The following is a 20,577-nucleotide window of genomic DNA, read 5'->3' as shown; positions in this document are numbered from 1 at the left end:
CCGCAATATTACGAGATTAGGGCCGCCGTTCTAGCGAGAGAGCGTCCAGGATGGAGTTTGGCTACTCTTCGTAGAATGAGAGCTTCACATCTTAAAGGCATGAAAGGTTCGAAAAGATGTTCTGTGGAACAAGACAGAACATTTGTGGACCAGTGATCGTTTCATAGAAGCTCGAGAATGTAATTAGTAGGTGAAAACGAGAAGCCAGCAGCAATGGGCTCTTGCTGCTGCTAACCAATTTCCTGATTTAAATTTTCAAGCTTCTGACTTGTGGATCGTGCTTTTCAAACGAAAACGTCGGATTCGTCCGAGAAAAAGATCAGATTTGTATCTGAGAAGGGAAGCGCTTCACTGCAACAAGTCCTTGATGCTGCAGCAAATTTCCGAATGCAGACTCGAGCCTTCATACCAAAATACGACAAGGACTTTGTTATTAACACTAATCAAACGGGTATTACACGTAGAAGTACCTGATTCATTTACATCAACTGCAATACTATTTTTATAGACCATATGATGCTAATTTGTAATGTTTGTTCTAGGGTGCAAATATCAATTAACTTATGACAAAACTCTCGCCGATCGCGGAACAGAGATGGTTCTTCTGCAGCGAAACGCTATATACAAGTTGACAGATTCGTGCAATCCACAATATGTTGCACCTTATCTGGAAAATTACTACCAACCATTTCGTTTGCTTACAAGAGACCACTGGCTCATTTGCATCAAGGGTGCAAAAAGCTGCTCATGAGTAGGTACACAGATACAAAAACGTTATGATAACCTTCAAAGTCCGGCAATCTCACGATAGTACTATACAGGAAATTTCTAATTGGCGTCTTGAAGCTATACGTGAGAGAACAACAATTTCTTTTGATCCTCGATTCATGGGGAGGGCAAACGAATCCGGTTTTGTACGACGAAATTTTTCAAGATAGAGAGAGGCTGCCAACGTGCAGTATTAAAAGTAATTCCTCCAAAATGTACTCTGTTGGTGCAACTCTGCGACGTTTATTTTTACACGCAGGAGAAAAAGATTATAAAACGACTAAAAAATTACTCGTACATCACCGAACACAATAGAGAGATAGCTTCAAGAGAAGATTGCATAAAAATTCAATCAATCGTAAACCATCAGTTGCCTGTCCCAATATTCGGTGATATGATTAAATATTCTTGGTACGCCGTGAAAGTGTGTGATGGCCGAGAACCGTTTATGAATGTAAACCAAGTTTGTTTTGCAGTAGAAACATTGAAAAAAACACGCTATTACAAAAACTCTGCGTTCGTTACGTGTGCTGTATTCCACAATAATTATTGTTTAACATTTTTCAACGATCGGTAACATCCTGATTCGTGCAGTGCTCCATACGTGTCACAAACATGGGTACAACAATGTCATAAAAAGACTATACTGATTTGATTCAAAATGATCGTGTATCCTTTTCATTTCCAGTGTCCTTACAAAAATACTCCTATTTTATTTTCCTATTTTTCAGGACGAATATTATACAAATAATAAATGAATCATTAAATACTGATAATTTGGACAGTCGTAATAAATCTGTTAAAGTTACGTGAGAGTAATAAAAAAAATCAGCAACAGCAGTGAGATTCGATCCAGAGACCTAGCGCTTATGAAACTAAGCACTTAATCACTTTTTTAAATCTCATTTTATGCATTATTATTCATTGCAATTGGTCCCTCTCAAGTTCATCGTTGATCCATCCACTCAGTTTCTTTTTAATTACAGAGGGCAGCTAGCCCTCTGACCGAACACACTGAGCTACCGTGCCGGCAGCACCTGGCTATGAGCTTCTTGTTAGCGACCACACAGTAGTGTATACATACGCAATCTTAAAACTTTCTAACTCGATTTTCTCAAAACGGCTGAGACTTGCGCCTTCCTCTTTGCGTAAGTTGAAGTCCTAGCCATGCTCTACACTCCCTGTCAACATGATTCAAATCGCTGAGGACAAGGTAGCTCCCCTTTATGAGTTGATCTGGTAGACGGCTGTAAACTTTTGGCAAGTTAGATTAATTCTTATTTGACCTTGGCCCGTCTATAAGGATCGATCGAAACTCGTGAGGAAGAGCGCTGTTATCAAGTGCAAAAATGTTCGCGGTTTTTTTGTAATTCGTTTTGAATGGAATGAAACTGTGCGACTTTTGTACAACGTTTTTGCATTGAGAGGAATCTATCCTGGAAAGTCTGTAAAATATCCATGTATACCTGTCATAACCTTTTCATTTCACTTTAGACAATTTCCAACCTCAAGTTTCTTTAGATATGGGAATAAGTACAAGTTAGAGGGGTGCCAAATCTGTTTAATACGATTTATGTCCCAAAAATTCATATTTCAGATCTGCTTTGCCATTGCCTTAGGTACAGTGTGTCCAGCGAAGGTGTCTGTGAAAGCTGCAAAAAATTTTTGCATGATTGTACAGATGGTTTCTAAATACCTCGAAAAGCTGTTAACAGATGGCGCTGGAGGCTGTGCTACTCGTACAGTAACAGCGAGCATAATTAAACTCGTCATCTGCAAGCCGTCTTTGCAGTGGCATCACAGTCTTTTCGAAATGTCCGCCATTCCCAGTACGGAGGTGGCACAAATGAACATTGAAATTAACTATCACAACCTGTAAGGTCTCAACTGTAAGGGAGTCAGATGTCAGACAGATCATCGGTTCAAGCTTGTCCAGCATCGTGGGATGGTCCCGGCAGACAGTGTCTTTCACTGTGCCCACAAAAAGTAGTCACAAGGAGTAAGACCGGGTGAGGCCAGTTCATCTGTGCGCTAGTAAATTTGCGATAATCCAACGCAGTCACTCAAGTCCGGAAGTATTCATCAACAAGCGAAACGCCTGTTCGGTGGTATGTGGTCTGTCCATTTGTAAGAACCACTGTGTGTGTCCCTGTCGATTCTCCAGTGCTAGCTGTGAGGCGAAATTGTTCCAAAATTGCAGTGCAACTTAACGTTTTTTTTTAATTCTTTTATGGTGATGGTTTATCGCATGAAACGTGGGCTAATAGTGCCTCTACTGCATTCCGCAGCCCAAACATTAAGTTTGGGAAGATACAGTGGTTTCACTTCACACAGAGGAAGATTTTCGGAACTCTAGAATCGCTTTTTTTTTACCCCATGACTCTGTTCAGATGTTGGTGTGCTTCATCTGTGAACCAGGTGCAGCCAATACCAAATCCATAATTTTCAATCATTGTGAGAATCTGGTTTGCAAAGTCGCTCCTTTGTCACATAGCTCGTACAGTTATACTGTGGTGGCTTTGGAATCGTGCGTAGGCAATATTTTCTGGACGCTCGAACGCTTCAAACCAGTCTTCGCTCCAGTTCTTCGGACGGATTTCCTTGGATTTTGCTGAATAATTCCAGAAACCATTGCGATATTTTCAGGAGTAACTACAGTTTGCCTGGGCCCAACATTCCCCGCTAGATCGTCAGCCACGCCTGTCTGTCCCTTGGAAGAGCTTGTGAATGGTTTCCGCATCAGGTCCTTTTGGCACTTTAAATCGTGTTTGAAAACTGCCTTGTTGCCATAGGACTGTGTTAAAACCTGTGGTATTCCAGTGCCAGAAAAATAAGTTGTTCAGTGCAGTACATTATTCCAACATCTTCCATGTACGCTAACCATTTTTCACGTTTCAACAGTGGAGCTGATCACTCTGAGCTGCGGCGAACTATTAAGAGGCAATACATAATGCGATTACAGCGCCATTTGTTAGTCGCTTTTCGAACTGTTTCGAAACTGTAGTATCACATTCTTACTGCTTTCACGCTGGACACCCTATACCTTTATTGTCACGATGAAAGATTTGTTTTCATTTCGTACTCTTGATTTCTTCTTATCTCTTTTTTTTTTTCGTCCAAATGGCCCACCGTAGTTATTGCTTTACTTTTTGCGATGCAATTAATTAGAAAAGAAGGACGTTTGCCTCACGGAAAATACCGTCAGTCCTTTTTTTCCCCCGGCTTCCACCTACTATTTGAATTTGACTTCAGTTTATGTCTGGCGTGAGGTGGTGGACGCACGTATCACCCACAGTAACGAATCGTTTCAGGAAATCAGTTAAGTTATTTTTGAAATGGTTCAAACTTGAACTGATTATTTATTTGACTTTAATGTGCCCTAATCTCTTTTATCCTGCTCTCGTGACTCCTGCGCTAGATGTACGATGGAGGCATAGTACTTTTAGTCCTCGAATTCCAGTTCTCTACGTATACCCAACAGGGTTTCGTGAGAACAGCGTGTACCGTATACTTTCTCATGAAGTTGCCTGAGCGTGTTGGGTACACGATTCGACTTCTTTGTTCCATGTTAAGTATATTTGATTAGTTCTCCAATCGCTGGAGAAGTACTCTAAGATGGGTTGCACTAGCGTACTCGTCATCAGATTGTGTCCAAATTTATGGTATACGCAGGGCTTGGCCAGAAATGAAAGTGACATAAGTAGGGGCTTCAGATGGCCAAGCATTTAGGAAAAATATCATTTTCGGAGCGGGTCAGGCAAGACATGAGCCTTTTATGTCAGGTAACGTAGTTTCCAGGCAGCAGGAGTACAGATCAGTAATCCGAGGGTCGTGGGAGTCGAGTCCCTGTGCGGAAACTTTTTATTTTCAATTTTTGCATTACTTACACTGCAAATAAATCGAAATAATGCTCAGTATATTGTAGCTTTTAATATGTTCTTAAAAGATATAAAAAAGGTAAGGTAAAAGAAAAGTTTGGTGGGTGAATATGGGACAAAATGTAGGACTGTCGTCATTACGTCATCAAAATTTGGAAAATTTACAGCCACCTTATACAAAAACTTTTTGACTGATGCTATGAAGCCGTACACGCAGGAGAACAAATTTCTTTTGTTAACTGACGCGTGGGGGGCGGGATAAACAAATCCAGAAAAATATGACGTCATTTTTCAAGCTCAAGGATTGCTATCATGATTATCTCCAAATGCACTCTCTCGTGTAACCTGGCGACGTCTCTTTTTCTCGTCAGTTAATAAAACTTGATCGAAAAGCTTCAAAACTGCACGTATCTCAGTGGGAGAGGAACAGAAATTACACCCCGAGAAGACTGCCTCAAAATCCATTCCACTGCCAGTATATGGTGTGGTATTCTGCCGCACTGTGAGATGAGAGAGAGCCTTTTATAAATGTGAATTAAGTTTGTTTTTCTATAGAAACTTTAAAACCACTATGCAATTGTAAAAATTCGGCCCATGGTTCCATGATCAGTCCTCTGAATAACTCCATTATTCACATGGTAACCACTGAGTGCACACTGGATCTTTCACCCCCCTATCCCGATGCTACGAGGGCAGTTCAATAAGTAATGCAAGACATTTTTTTTCTGAAACAGGGGTTGTTTTATTCGGCATTGAAATACACCAGGTTATTCCCCAATCTTTTAGCTACACAACACTATTTTTCAACGTAATCTCCATTCAATGCTACGGCCTTACGCCACCTTGAAATGAGGGCCTGTATGCCTGCACGGTACCATTCCACTGGTCGATGTCGGAGCCAACGTCGTACTGCATCAATAACTTCTTCATCATCCGCGTAGTGCCTCCCACGGATTGCGTCCTTCATTGGGCCAAACATATGGAAATCCGACGGTGCGAGATCGGGGCTGTAGGGTGCATGAGGAAGAACAGTCCACTGAAGTTTTGTGAGCTCCTCTCGGGTGCGAAGACTTGTGTGAGGTCTTGCGTTGTCATGAAGAAGGAGAAGTTCGTTCAGATTTTTGTGCCTACGAACACGCTGAAGTCGTTTCTTCAATTTCTGAAGAGTAGCACAATACACTTCAGAGTTGATCGTTTGACCATGGGGAAGGACATCGAACAGAATAACCCCTTCAGCGTCCCAGAAGACTGTAACCATGACTTTACCGGCTGAGGGTATGGCTTTAAACTTTTTCTTGGTAGGGGAGTGGGTGTGGCGCCACTCCATTGATTGCCGTTTTGTTTCAGGTTCGAAGTGATGAACCCATGTTTCATCGCCTGTAACAATCTTTGACAAGAAATTGTCACCCTCAGCCACATGACAAGCAAGCAATTCCGCACAGATGGTTCTCCTTTGCTCTTTATGGTCTTCCGTTAGACAACGAGGGACCCAGCGGGAACAAACCTTTGAATATCCCAACTGGTGAACAATTGTGACAGCACTACCAACAGAGATGTCAAGTTGAGCACTGAGTTGTTTGATGGTGATCCGTCGATCATCTCGAACGAGTGTGTTCGCATGCTCCGCCATTGCAGGAGTCACAGCTGTGCACGGCCGGCCCGCACGCGGGAGATCAGACAGTCTTGCTTGACCTTGCGGCGATGATGACACACGCTTTGCCCAACGACTCACCGTGCTTTTGTCCACTGCCAGATCACCGTAGACATTCTGCAAGCGCCTGAGATGATCTGGTTTTCCGCCAAAAGAAACTCGATCACTGCCCGTTGTTTGCAACGCACATCCGTTACAGACGCCATTTTAACAGCTCCGTACAGCGCTGTCACCTGTCGGAAGTCAATGAAACTATACGAGACGAAGCGGGAATGTTTGAAAATATTCCACAAGAAATTTCCGGTTTTTTCAACTAAAATTGGCCGAGAAAAAAAAGTGTTGCATTACTTATTGAACTGCCCTCGTATTTTTTTAAGAGAAGCTTCCAGTGCATAATTTTCAAGCTACCTGCATCTAGCAGCCTCTTCTTTTCTCTCTGTTGCTGCTCTCGAGGAAGGAGAGGCCACAGCTCAAGCATGGGAGGCAAGACCTGCTGGCTCAATCTCATCATTAGATGGAAGCAGTGCACTGAAACTGTTTATTAGAAATCTGGGACTAGTCATTTAGACATGCTCGTACATAGCATTCAAATCTTGATAAAAAATAGACAAGCAAATAATTTATAAGTACCAAATATGATAAAAACTGGTTGTTGTGCACTTCTATACGTAATAAACTAAACTAAAGGCATTGACTGAATTAAGTTCTGCAGCTGCTCCAAATGTCCTGCTGGTAACTGCTTTAGGTTTTACGCATTTTCATATAAAATTATCCTACTGCCTCCTCTAATGTCTTTAAGGTGTGAGCGATTTTGTTTGCTTATAGTCACCAATCATTCAATACCGAAAAATGGACTTTCACAATGTATTCTTCTGTAGGTGCAGGTTTGTTACATACTTTTAATGAATCATCTTCAATGAAGGTATGGACCACACTGAATTTTGGTGCCCATTTTTCGACTGTTAAAAATGAAGGAGCAAGTTACTTTCAAATCTTTATTGCTAACTGTGGATGAATTGCCACTGGTTATAAACTGCCCACATCGAAAATTGTTTTGACAACATATTATTCCAGTTTACCCATTTGAAGGAAATACACATAAATGGTTACTTTTAAAAACAAAATAAAACAAAACTATTCCACAAATAAAATTGATCACCTGTCAGTTTCTCTCAGACATAAGGTGCATATGAACAAGAAATAAAATATCATATGCACAAAGAATGTATAATCAATAATGATATCTCAAGTGACACAGAATGTAAGAAGATATGAAGCATAACCTTTGCAATTCGTAAGTAGTTGCTCCTCCATGAAATTTTGGCTGATTGGCATGAACTTGAATGGGAGAGGACACCTTTTTATATAACTTGATCAGTAGTGTTGCCTCATTTAGCAAAATTAATGCCATTAGCAAATGATAGAAAGATTATAGATAAGTATAATTGGTTGTCACGAATGTGAATGGCATGGAACAAATCTTGCAATCCTAATCAGATTCTACATGAAAATCCTTATTTTTGTCAAATTGATTGCTGTTTTGTACCAATCAATGGAGTGCATGTTTCATTGAAAATATTGTCTTTTTTGTATCATTAGTGACTTTCTGCCAGAGTTTACTGCAAATGTGGGGTCTATAAATAAATCAATTCAACATGGAAAATGCTAGATAAGTTGGATAGAATTGTTGTCCACACCACTGCTGTCAGTTCAGTCTTCATTGAAACATGTTTAATCAATGTTTCACTGTCTTATTGTTTCAGTTGTTCTGCTGGATACAACACGGGAAGAAACATTAGAGTGGACGAGGTATCCATATGGACCACAGGCAGTCACACCTGGGGTATGTTTATGACTGTATGTTGATATAGTTTAGTAGTGAGGGATAAGTATTTTGACTTTCATTTTTATGTGGTATTGAATGATTTATTATGAGGACACACAAGTATGCTAAGAGGTGCCCTTGGGCTGCATGCGAGGGTGGTGGTACAGAGTCCGTAATGGCAATGTGCATGGGAAGATGAAACTTTCATAACTTGAGATGATTCATATATTTGTGTACATTGGTCAATCAGGGTCACAGGTTTATGATGGCATGTAAAATTAAATTACACATTCACAGTGCATAGTTCAAAGTCCATTGTTGAAGGCTTTTGGAACTGTATTCCTTACAAAGCCCTAGGCACACATTCCTTACAAAGCCCTAGGCACACATGTATCATTGTCTTAACTAGTAATGAAATAATCACCACTGATGCCATATCTGGTAACTTGGCTTTACAGAGATGAGACCATCAGCTCCATGGCAGTCAGCTACTACTTTAGAATACAAACCTCATGAAAATTTTGACTACTAGCTTATTTAGAGGCTCGAAAATTTCATTCTTGCTCTGAAATTATAGATCCATACAAAGGTTTTGTCACTCATGTCAGTAAACATAATTTACTGACAGAATGCCATTAACATTTAAGCAATTAGTCATCTTGTAAGACCACTCCTTACTGTTTGCTGTGTTTATGACAGAAGTGGCTTAGTAAGACGTTATAAAGAGTGGCCAACATTATTGGTTTAGCAAAGGGATTTTGATTGTATCAACTATGATACACTAATACATTAAGCAGATTTGCTGCCTCACTGGGTGAACAATATCAGTTGGTTCCATTCCTATCTATTTAGATACACACCAGTATGACTTTATCACCTGTCACAAAACAGAAAATGGGAAAGCATCATTTGTGCATCAGGGTTCTGTTTTCAGCCCACTTACTCTGCTAAGAGTTCTGTTGTTAAATATGTGTAATGACTCAAAAATTCTTGTGGTAAATTGAAGATACTGGAGAGAACATGAACCATGTTTTAAATGGTAGATTACGATTCAAGTGAATGACTGCTTGCTGAGGTGTGCAGGAGTCGTCATCTAAAACCACCAGCATCGATGTGTTCCATCAAAAGTATGGCAGGAAACTAATGATATGAAGCTAAATCAGATATGTGGCAGCTTCTACTTGGGTTGTGGTAACTGCTGCTTGTCATCGTGTACTAGACTTGTATTGCATTTTGACATAATTACTATGATTAGAGGCTACCATGGCTACAGTACATTTTTTTTTAAAACCCTTGTTTGCTTCTCTCCTTTGGGCAAACACTAATGTCATCTGCTTCTAAGTAAGCTGAGCGCTTTTCATATAAATGAAATGTGCCTGACTGTAGCTTGTAAACATGTTTTGTACTGAATTCTTTTGGAAAAGTGTTAATTGCTTATTGTTGTTATGCTCAAATGCACATTTTGTTTGTCTTTTCTTTGACCGTAGCTATGGAAATATGAAAGTCCCTAATGCCTTTCAAGACACAAAGTATTGGTTATTTAAATGTATGAATGTGAATGCACCAATATATATTATAGAACTAGTGTTGTTAATTTGCTTTCAGTGGGTTGAAGAAAGCTTCACAGACTTCGAAAAAGGGATAAATTGGAGATCGTATGTTGTTTGTGATGTGGCCTACAATAATGTTAATAATTGGTTATGGACGCCATTTGTGGAGAGAGGGATAGCCAACCGAATGTACATTGAGATCAAGTTTACAATTAGAGATTGTTCATTGTTCCCTGGCAATGCGCTATCTTGTAAAGAAACATTTAGCCTGCTGTATTATGAGTTTGATGCTGCAACGAAGGAACCTCCGCCTTGGGAACCAGAAAGCTATAAACTTATTGGTAAGTGCACAATATTCTTCTATGATTGCCATTATTTACTTCTTTGGAGAAGAAAAAGTAGAAAACTTGAGAGACGCGCACACACACACACACACACACACACACACACACACACACACAGAGAGAGAGAGAGAGAGAGAGAGAGAGAGAGAGGAGGGGGAGGGGGGGGACTTGTTTACAGATAACATTTTATACACACTCTTGTTCATGTGAAAAAAGGTTAGGTAAGAATAGTGAATGTTGAATTTTTTTCAGTAGCTCTTTGGTTTTGACTGTTTACTTTTGTTTCATATAAAAGTTACACTATGTAACTGTATATGTTGTAGATACATTTTGATCTTAGCTATATATTATCAGCATTGTTTTTTCCATTTTTATTATCAGTTAAATAGTTTGTTACTAACAGTGTAACTTGAAACCTAAAAGGATGTATTGTCAGCATTTTATGGTAACACTTCTTCCAAACAGTACAATTTCAGGTTTATATCTGGCCTTCTTTAAAAGTATACTATGGATTTCTCGTGAGGTTACTAGGTCACTGGTATTATGTGAGATAAAGGAAATATTTTATTTTTTTCCTCTTTTCTTTTCCTTAGGGATTTATGTTTATAATACCACAATATTATTTATAACTTTTGACTGTTTGTTTTCATTCAGGGCACTCACAGATAATATGCAAAGTGTTATTTTAGATCACATTTTCAATCTTTTCCTTAGGCTAATGAGCATGACTTTTGTGAAGAGGGTGTAAGGTATTGAATATTCAAATACTTCCACTAGACAATATTCATCACTTAAGGTAGTGCAAATGATGATAAACTAGAGCAGCGGTTCTCAAACTTGTTTGGTGACAGAACACTTTCATATTGCCAAAAATTTTACAGAGCCCTAGAATAAGTAAAACTAGGTTTTATGTTCATTGTTTAATTATAATTATTTAATGAAAATGTTACAAAATAGATACATTATACACTACTTCCTTCTGTAGCAATATACAAAATAACACACAATGATACAATACAAAAAATAACACTGTATTGATTCCATTGTAATCTAATAAAATTGTTTCCATTTAATGGGAGGTATGAAGTTGTTTTTTTATTTTTGACCAACTGTTTAATGTCTGACTTGATCGAAGAGTGTTGAAGAAAATCTGGAGTACATTTCACATAAATTTCCTCAGCGTGTTACAGTCTTAAGTGAAGATTTCAATTTACGAGATATAGACTGGGACACTCAGATGTTTAGGACGGGTGGTAGGCACAGAACATCGAGTGACATTATAGTGAGTGCACTATCCGAAAATTACCTCGAGCAACTAAACAGAGAACCGACTCGTGGAGATAACAGCTTAGACCTACTGATAACAAACAGACCCGAACTTTTCGAGAGTAGTGGGAGGCAGATTTCAGACTACCTAACAGATCAAAACGAAAATTTCTGTTCCGACACTGACAATGTTGAGTGTTTATGGAAAAAGTTCAAGGGAATTGTAAAATGCATTTTAGACAGGTGTGTGCCGAGTAAAACTGTGAGGGGCGGGAAAAACCCACCGTGGTTCAACAACAAAGTTAGGAAACTACTGCGAAAGCAAAGAGAGCTTCACTGCAAATTTAAACGCAGCCAAAACCTCTCAGACAAACAGAAGCTAAATGATGTCAAAGTTAGCGTAAGGAGGGGTATGCGTGAAGCGTTCAGTGAATTCAAAAGTAAAATTCTATGTACCGACTTGACAGAAAATCCTAGGAAGTTCTGGTCTTACGTTAAATCAGTAAGTGGATCGAAACAGCATATCCAGACACTCTGGGATGATAATGGCATTGAAACAGAGGATGACATGTGTAAAGCTAAAATACTAAACACCTTTTTCCAAAGCTGGTTCACAGAGGAAGACCGCACTGCAGTTCCTTCTCTAAATCCTCGCACGAATGAAAAAATGGCTGACATCGAAATAAGTGTCCAAGGAATAGAAAAGCAACTGAAATCACTCAACAGAGGAAAGTCCACTGGACCTGACGGGATACCAATTCGATTCTACACAGAGTACGCGATAGAACATGCCCCCCTTCTAACAGCTGTGTACTGGAAGTCTCTAGAGGAACGGAAGGTTCCAAATGATTGGAAAAGAGCACAGGTAGTTCCAGTTTTCAAGAAGGGTAGTCGAGCAACTGCGTAAAACTATAGGCTTATATATCTGACATCGATCTGTTGTAGAATTTTAGAACATGTTTTCTGCTCGCGTATCATGTCATTTCTGGAAACCCAGAATCTACTCTGTAGGAATCAACATGGATTCCGGAAACAGCGATCGTGTGAGACCCAACTCGCTTTATTTGTTCATGAGACCCAGAAAATATTAGATACAGGCTCCCAGGTAGATGGCATTTTCCTTGACTTCCGGAAGACGTTCGATACAGTTCCACACTGTCGCCTGATAAACAAAGTAAGAGCCAGTGGTGTGGCTGGATTGAGTTTTTAGCAAACAGAACACAGCATGTTGTTCTCAATGGAGAGACGTCTACAGACGTTAAAGTAACCTATGGCGTGCCACAGGGGAGTGTTATGGGAACATTGCTTTTCACAATATATATAAATGACTTAGTAGATAGTGTCAGAAGTTCCATGTGGTTTTTCGCAGATAATGCTATAGTATACAGAGAAGTTGCAGCATTAGAAAATTTCAGCGAAATGCAGGAAGATCTGCAGCAGATAGGCACTTGGTGCAGAGAGTGGCAACTGACCCATAACATAGACAAATGTAATGTATTGCGAATATATAGCAAGAAGGATCCTTTATTATATGATTAAATAATAGCGGGACAAACACTGGTAGCAGTTACTTCTGTAAAATATCTGGGAGTATGCGTACGGAACGATTTGAAGTGGAATGATCATATAAAATTAATTGTTGGTAAGGCGGGTGCCAGGTTGAGATTCATTGGGAGAGTCCTTAGAAAATGTAGTCCATCAACAAAGGAGGTGGCTTATAAAACATTCGTTCGACCTATACTTGAGTATTGCTCATCAGTGTGGGATCCGTACCAGATCGGATTGACAGAGGAGATACAGAAGATCCAAAGAAGAGCGGCACATTTCGTCACAGGGTTATTTGGTAAGCGTGATAGCATTATAGAGATGTTTAGCCAATTCAAGTGGCAGACTCTGCAAGAGAGGCGCTCTGCATTGCGGTGTAGCTTGCTGTCCAGGTTTCAAGAGGGTGCGTTTCTGGATGAGGTATCGAATATATTGCTTCCCCCTACTTATACCCCCTGAGGCGATCACGAATGTAAAATTAGAGAGATTAGAGCGCGCACGGAGGCTTTCCGGCAGTCATTCTTCCCGCGAACCATATCTGACTGGAACAGGAAAGGGAGGTAATGACAGTGGCACGTAAAGTGCCCTCTGCCACACACCGTTGTGTGGCTTGCGGAGTGTAAATGTAGATGTAGAAGATGCATGCCAGGTTCGATATCCAGTCTGTTGCAGTATTTTGCCTTTGTAGCTGTGTATGCTGAGAATCTCGTTTCACGCAATTATGTTGTAAATGGGAGAAGAACAGTCAGAGCCTGTGTGACAAGTTCTGGATATTCATCATGAACCCTGTACCCAAAATCATCTAGTAACATGTTTTTTGAATAATGATTCCATGTTGAATCTGATATCATTTCTAAAATGGATTCATAGGTCTCATTTGACATATTTTCTGGCATCTGAAAGTTCACTAGAAAAGGACTCCGAACCATTGAATTCATTTTCAGTTTTGTATCCTGCTCTTCAGGAAAATAAGTCTCAAAAGATGTATGCATGTCATAGAGACAGTGGACCAATTCTTTGAATAATTCATTTGTCAGTTCTACTGTCTCACCAACAAACACATTCATTGTTGAAAAGGCTGTCTATTTCTCTCTTGCCAACACAAACAATCAAAAATTCTTTTTTTAAAGCCAGTTATTTTGTTATTAGTATTGAAAACTGTTGTCTGTTTTCCTTGTAAAGATAGATTTAATTCATTAATTTTTGAAAATATATGTGCCAGAAAAAGCTAATCTGAATTATCAAGTCACATCGTTCAAACAGTCTTTTAAGTTAAAAGAAATGTCAGTCAAACAAGATAGTAATCGAACTCTTAGTTCGAATGTCCAGGTCTTACCCCAAGATAACCATGTGGAGTGGTAGTGTTTTATATCTGCTTCTGTAATCTTTACACAGTATTGAAAACAATTGGCACTGAAGAGGATATGATTTAATGTAGTTGATTATTTTTACAGCTATAGTTTTGATCTGTCGCCATCGTCTTGATCGCAAATGCTGCAACTATAGTTTTGACAATGGCTGCAACTATAGTTTTGTGCTTTACTTTTTATTAGTGATCCTGCTGCTGCTATTTTACCAGTCATTGCCTTTGCTCCATCTGAACAAATATTAGTACAATTGCTTCAGTTGAGGTAGTATATTTAAAAAAGAAATTGTTAATTGTGTTAAAAAATTGTTTTCTGGTAGTGTTAGTTGGCAGCACATAAGCAAGTCTTCTTCAGGTGAATGCTTGTTTGGATATCGTACAATTATATGCAAGATGGCCATTCCAACATCAGTCAACTCATCCTTTTGCAACATGAATTTGTTGTGTTGAAGGCACCCAACTAATTCTTGTTTGATATAGCCTGCGAGATCATAAATATGGTGCGAAACTGAGTCGTTCGAAAGTAGTCATGTGGAAAAATGCTTCGTATATTTTTCATCAAGCATACATTTTTTACTGTCTGCCACACATTCTCAGTGACATTATTCACTTTACCCTCTTGTGCAATGCAACAGCTGACCAAATACAATGCCTCTGTGACTTTTCCATTCACAGTTTGGGAGGAATACTTCATAGTGTTCTGACCTTTTGATAGTTGTTCTCTCTTACATGTAAAAAATTCTATGTTCTTGTCTTTTCAGTTCGAGTTTATAGTTCCTAAATGTCGGCACATCTTAGCAGGTACGTGGAAGTATTCGGAAGTAGAGAGATGAGCTGTGAGACTCGATAAATACAAGATTGATGTTAGATTCATCATAATTTCTTTTTTTCACCTGTAATGAGTCATTAGATATAATACTGCTTGAAACCATGGAGCTTAAAATTGTTACATCACCTTCTGGAATCTCATGTTTTTGATTGGCAATCTTTAATGTTGATTTCGTATCTTCCAAACAAATCATCTTTGAAATTTTGGTGCAAGATTTTGTTACAATACCTTTAAGCCAGCCGTCCATTCTAATGGTTAAATTCAACAATTTAATTTTGCAAAATGGCAAAAATGGAACAATATCACAACAAGATATTGAATGTTGCAACTGTAGTTAATGACAAACGTGAATCAAGTATACTCAAGTGGGACCTGTACTCTGTGCTGCACTTTGTGGGTTTGTATAGTCCTGGGTGGTGAAGCATAGGGAGCGAAGTGACAAAATCCTTTGTGGTGGTTCAAGGTGTTTGCGGATGAGAGAGAGATGGAGAGACTATAGTGGATTGTTTGCGGCATGTGTAGATGAGCCAGAGTGCAGTGAGACAGAGCATCAGCATGGTCGCTGTGTGCGTGTGCAGTGATGAGTATAGAGTCGCCACATGCCTACTCATACAAGCTACATTGTTTTGTTTGTAGTTTGTAATTGCAGCATTATTATGCTGCTTGTCACCTCATTTTTGGCTGCTACACACTGAGAGCAAAAATAACTTTTATAAAACCAACATTGGTGTGAGTTATTTTTCTCAGTGTGTGACAAGCCTTGATGTGCTTTGTTCTTTAGGTTGATAATATATTGGTAGAGTCCTCGCAGAGGCTTTTCAGAGCCCCAAGACTCCACAGAGCACACTTTGAGTGTCTGTGAACTAGAGGAAGGTAATGATGATGATGAAGAAGAACAAGAAGATGCCACTTTGCAGTTTCTGATGTCATTAATTCAAGTTCTGATATTTGTTTCTCTCCACGATTAGCTACATTCCTCTTTCTGGCAAACCTCATTATCTAAACTATCTCTTAATTTTAAGTAGTTTATAATCTTTGCTAGTACTATATGACATAGTATATCATTGAAACATCCATAGTTTCTTTGAAATAAAAATTACTCAATTAAAGATTTATTGAATTAGTTTCATTCAATCACGCATGATGGTAAATGATGGCAAATAGACTCACAAATTGATTCTGAAATTTCTGGAATGACAGGACCTGGCTACTCTCACCATTTTCACTCTTATCCCTCCATCCATTTCCCATATACTGTGCTTATAAATGATAAAAGAAGCCACTTTTGTGAGATACAACAATAAAATGCCTCAACAGATCTTAGGATTGAAGGAATCATTCACTCTTAGAAAACAACTCAACAGCCAGTAAATTTTGCACTTTCCCTTGCTGCACTTTATTTTGACTATGCAACTAATATTGTCAGGGAAGACTCCCTTGGATTTACGCCATTTACAAGGATGTACGTGAAGCTGCAGTAGCCATTGTTTCATCTATCAGAATTGAAAATGATTTGCTATTATTGATGGCATTAATCAGATCATTTCATAGTATTCAGAGCATGCATCAACTGAATCATTTCAGATTCTATGAGAAATATAGATGGCATTTTTAGGGGCACTTTCAAAATCTTTCCACAGTTTTTTTTAACTTGGCTGTACTTTAAACAGCAATAAATAAGCAAAACCAGTATTTGAATTCATTTTCCCTCTTATGCCAAGTCGCATAATGTACAAAACTATATGCAAGAAATAACTGTTTTCAACTTATTGTGAACAGATTGCACTAATTTACAAGTTTATCACTGACAAAGTTCTTCTACACTATTAATTTGTTTCCCATAACATTAACAAAATTACTTAACTTTTCAACTCATTATGCCTTTCTGAATTCATATGCATTTTTGCAGATTTGTGAAAATTTTTTAAATGGGTGGCATATAAATGTACCATTATGACTGCCTTGCATTATACGATGTATGTAACCGGAAGAGCACGTATAACTTACAAAGCACAACTGTAACTGCTTTAGAATAAACCACCCATGAATATAATGACAGCCAGTCCAGTCGAAATGTTCTCTTATGCCAGCTGTGTCATCCCAGAAATTTTTGTCAGGTTCCCATGGATTCAATAAAATTGTGTACTTTGGTGAATTGTCAGTCCTTCCTGCCCCCCCCCCCCCCCCCCAACATAATCTCTGTCATCAAAAATTCTGACCCGGAGACTACTATCCTTTTCATTGAAGCACTTGAAGCCAGCATAGGTACTGGCCAGATCCACATATTCTCCCTCAGTACAATTACTGGGACTTTTAATAGAGGTATTTAAGATTGACTCATCTTATTCTTGTGATATTCATCGCAGGTAGCATGTTTTTTGATTCCTTCACTTTCATTTTGGTCTTTCTTCATTTATGACACACAAAAAACTTAAAAATATTAGTAGTTTTTATTCTATTAACTATGCTTTTACTCTTCACAGTGCACAAAATTCTAAGTAAACTATATTCGTACACCACTGCTCAACTCATTGTTGACTATGGAAAAATTGAGAGATAACGTCATTAACAACCGACAACACTTAGGTGCTGCATTGATCACCTGGGTTTTGTGGAAGTTCATAGAGATGTCCATGATCAAATGTGGTGCTTATTTGTAGTAATGATTATAAAATTAATTAAATGAAGGCTGTTTTACAACACTTACTCAATAAGTGTAATCTACTGTTAAATTACATGGAATGGCAGTAGCTGCATTGATGACAACTTCCTATTTCTACTGAGAAGTACTGATTAGAGGCCACATAGTACGTATGAACACACCTTCTGCAAATGAAAAGAAATATTACACAATATGCTACTTTAAATTAGCATCAGACAGTTGTTTACCATTATTTGAATTTTGTAGGAGTAAACTTATGTCGAGAGTGTTTTGTTATGCAACTGTTTAGTTACACCAATAGCCATTTGAGGCTTATGGAGGTATGCACACTTAGTGATGATGGAACTGTAAGGTGCCTGTTTTGTTCCTCAGGGAGGTAACATTTCTGACACAGAACTCTCATCATGGAGATCCCCATTATGGGACTGCATCAATGTGTAGTTGTTTTGTCACTTAGTCAATTGTGCCTTCATTTCATTGTGTTGTAACCTATTAATAGTGCCCAGAGTTTGCTGACATGAACGTGTAATCTTTATTTCTTTATGAGCTATGCATTGTTCACAAATATTAAAATACCAAAAATTCTGGCTATAGTAATGTAAACTTATGAATAATTTTGTGTTTTTGTCAAATAGGTACCATACCATACTGTAATCAAACTTACTACTTTACATGTTTGTGTTTAATGGTCATTTATTACACATCAGTTTGTTCTTTTAATGTTGGCAAGAATGAACAATCCATGTGCCTATTGGAAGGATATAACAATGTTGCTCAAGAGTGTATTTGTACATGTTGTAAATAAATTGATGGTTCATCTGCATGTCGTCATTATCATGTCACTTGCTGTTATTAACTTGTGCTAGGTATGAGTATTGAAACAAAAATGTCAATATTTGGTATTAGGTTGTACCAAATTGGTGGAATACATGTGTCGATTTTTTAAAGGCATTTTTGAAACTGAAGTAATGTATCAAAGTGTACACTCTAGTTGTTTCACAAAATATTCAAAGATTTTCTAAGTACAAGCACATGTTGTTTGATAACAGACGTTCCATCACTTTCAAGAATCTAATCTTGCAGGCTGTCATACTCTGCAATAGCTCTGGCAAGGAGAGGTCCCCAGTGGTGGGATTGACTTTTTGAAACCATCTATACGATTCTCTAGGTTAAGATCCCAGGTATCACACACTGCAGCCATTCACCTTGGTGGGCTTTCATTTGTGAATAACTGATGAAAAACAAAAAAAATTCAAAATTTTGCATGATGCTCAATAGTGTTAAAAAGTTTTATTATGTGGACTGGTTGTGTGGTGTAATGGATGGGGCAAGATTTTCACATGCAGGAGGTTGTGGGTTTGAATCTTGTCATGTACATCAATTTTTTATTAGTTTAAATCTGTATCAAAATGACTTTGATCATCATTTTTATTTAGTTAATTCATTTGAACTAAATATTTGATTTCCATTCCTTTGTCACATCATTTTAATCATAATATTGACTTCTTCATTTGTTCTCATTTTTCTTCCTACATTCTTTTTTCCACTTGAAATCTTTTTTCATGTGTATTTAATTTTTATATATTAATTTTAGTATAATTTCTTTCGTTTTATCATCCTATTTTTTCGTCCAGGTTAATGCATTCATTATATCTATTCCTCATTTTGCTTGAATTTTGTTTTACTTATGAACGCTTCCTTCACGTAAAACTTCATCTGTGTTATTTTGCCCATAGTGCAATAGGAATTTAGGCCATGTTTTAAATGTTTCTGTGACAATTACCATGCAAAAGAATTGCACATCTTGTAATAAAAAATGTTTTTCACACCATTGCACAGTCAGTATAAATAGATTATCTCGTCTTTTGTTATTTAGATCATAATTTTCAAATAATTGAATATTGTAATAGATAAATATAATTAAATTCACATTCACAAAAATTCCGAGTGAAGAAAGAATGATATAAAGAAAAAAGAAAGTAATGAAAAAGTTCATATTGTGATTAAAATGTTGTGATAAAGGAATAAAAATAAAAAAATACATGTAAACCAATTAACTGAATAAAAATAACGATCAAAGTCATTTTGATAAAGATTTAAAAACAAAGAAGTTTTATACACCTGACTAGATTTGAACCCACAGCCTCTTGCATGTGAAGCCCTGACCCTATCCGTTACACCACACAACCAGTCTTTGTAATGCAAGTTTTTTAATGTTATTGAGCATCATGCAAAATTCCAATATTTTTTTCATCAGTTACTCACAAATGGGGGCCCAATTTGGTGAATGGCTGCAAGGTGTGATACCTGGGATCCCACTGCTGGAGACCTCTCCTTGTGAGATGATTACACAACAGTTTTTGTACAATCTTCAAAAAGAGAGCTTTATTAAAGAAAAACACAGTGATGTTAAATTTGTTTTCTTGTTGTTATCTCAGAGCGAACCTCCTATAAAGTTTTTCATTACTCTAGTTCATTTTATAACTCGCTTTATATATTTTTTATGCCATTTTATATTTTTCAGGTCATTTTATTGGTAGTTTTCCAGCTATTTCAAGTCATAAAAATTCGAACACTGTGGTTATAGATCTTTTTTCATATTCATAAACTAAAAAAAAATCTCACTAGGGACAGTTGCCTCCTCCCTCCTCCTCCTCCTCCCCCTCCCCCCACCCTCCTCCTGTCTGTGTATTGAAAATCCCACAGGTACTTGGTTACTTGTAAGATTTTTCATTTTATAATTGTTTTGGTTGCCATGGCAATATACTTGGCTCAGTTTACACAGAATGAGTTTCAGAACTTTCACTAGCCACTTTCTATCCAGTAAGTCTCATATTTACCACAAGAACTGTTACAGGTTTAAATGTGGACCATTTCATTTGTCTGGAATTTG

The 20,577-nt window shown here is 38.0% G+C and overlaps 1 protein-coding gene across 4 annotated transcripts in view; it reads left to right on the top strand.

The window, feature by feature from the left end:
* LOC124554825 (ephrin type-B receptor 1-B) overlaps positions 1-20,577 on the top strand; it is a 345,617-nt gene that overhangs the window by 187,179 nt on the left and 137,861 nt on the right. For all 4 annotated transcript variants that reach the window (XM_047128489.1, XM_047128488.1, XM_047128487.1 and 1 more), the window contains exons 3-4: positions 8,061-8,140; positions 9,728-10,013. In XM_047128489.1, coding sequence (XP_046984445.1) covers positions 8,061-8,140; positions 9,728-10,013 — 366 coding nt within the window. The remainder of the gene's footprint in view (positions 1-8,060; positions 8,141-9,727; positions 10,014-20,577) is intronic.

Source organism: Schistocerca americana, chromosome X (genome assembly GCF_021461395.2).
Source record: "Schistocerca americana isolate TAMUIC-IGC-003095 chromosome X, iqSchAmer2.1, whole genome shotgun sequence".
Taxonomy (NCBI): Eukaryota; Metazoa; Arthropoda; class Insecta; order Orthoptera; family Acrididae; genus Schistocerca; species Schistocerca americana.
This window is presented reverse-complemented; position numbering and strand designations above follow the sequence as displayed.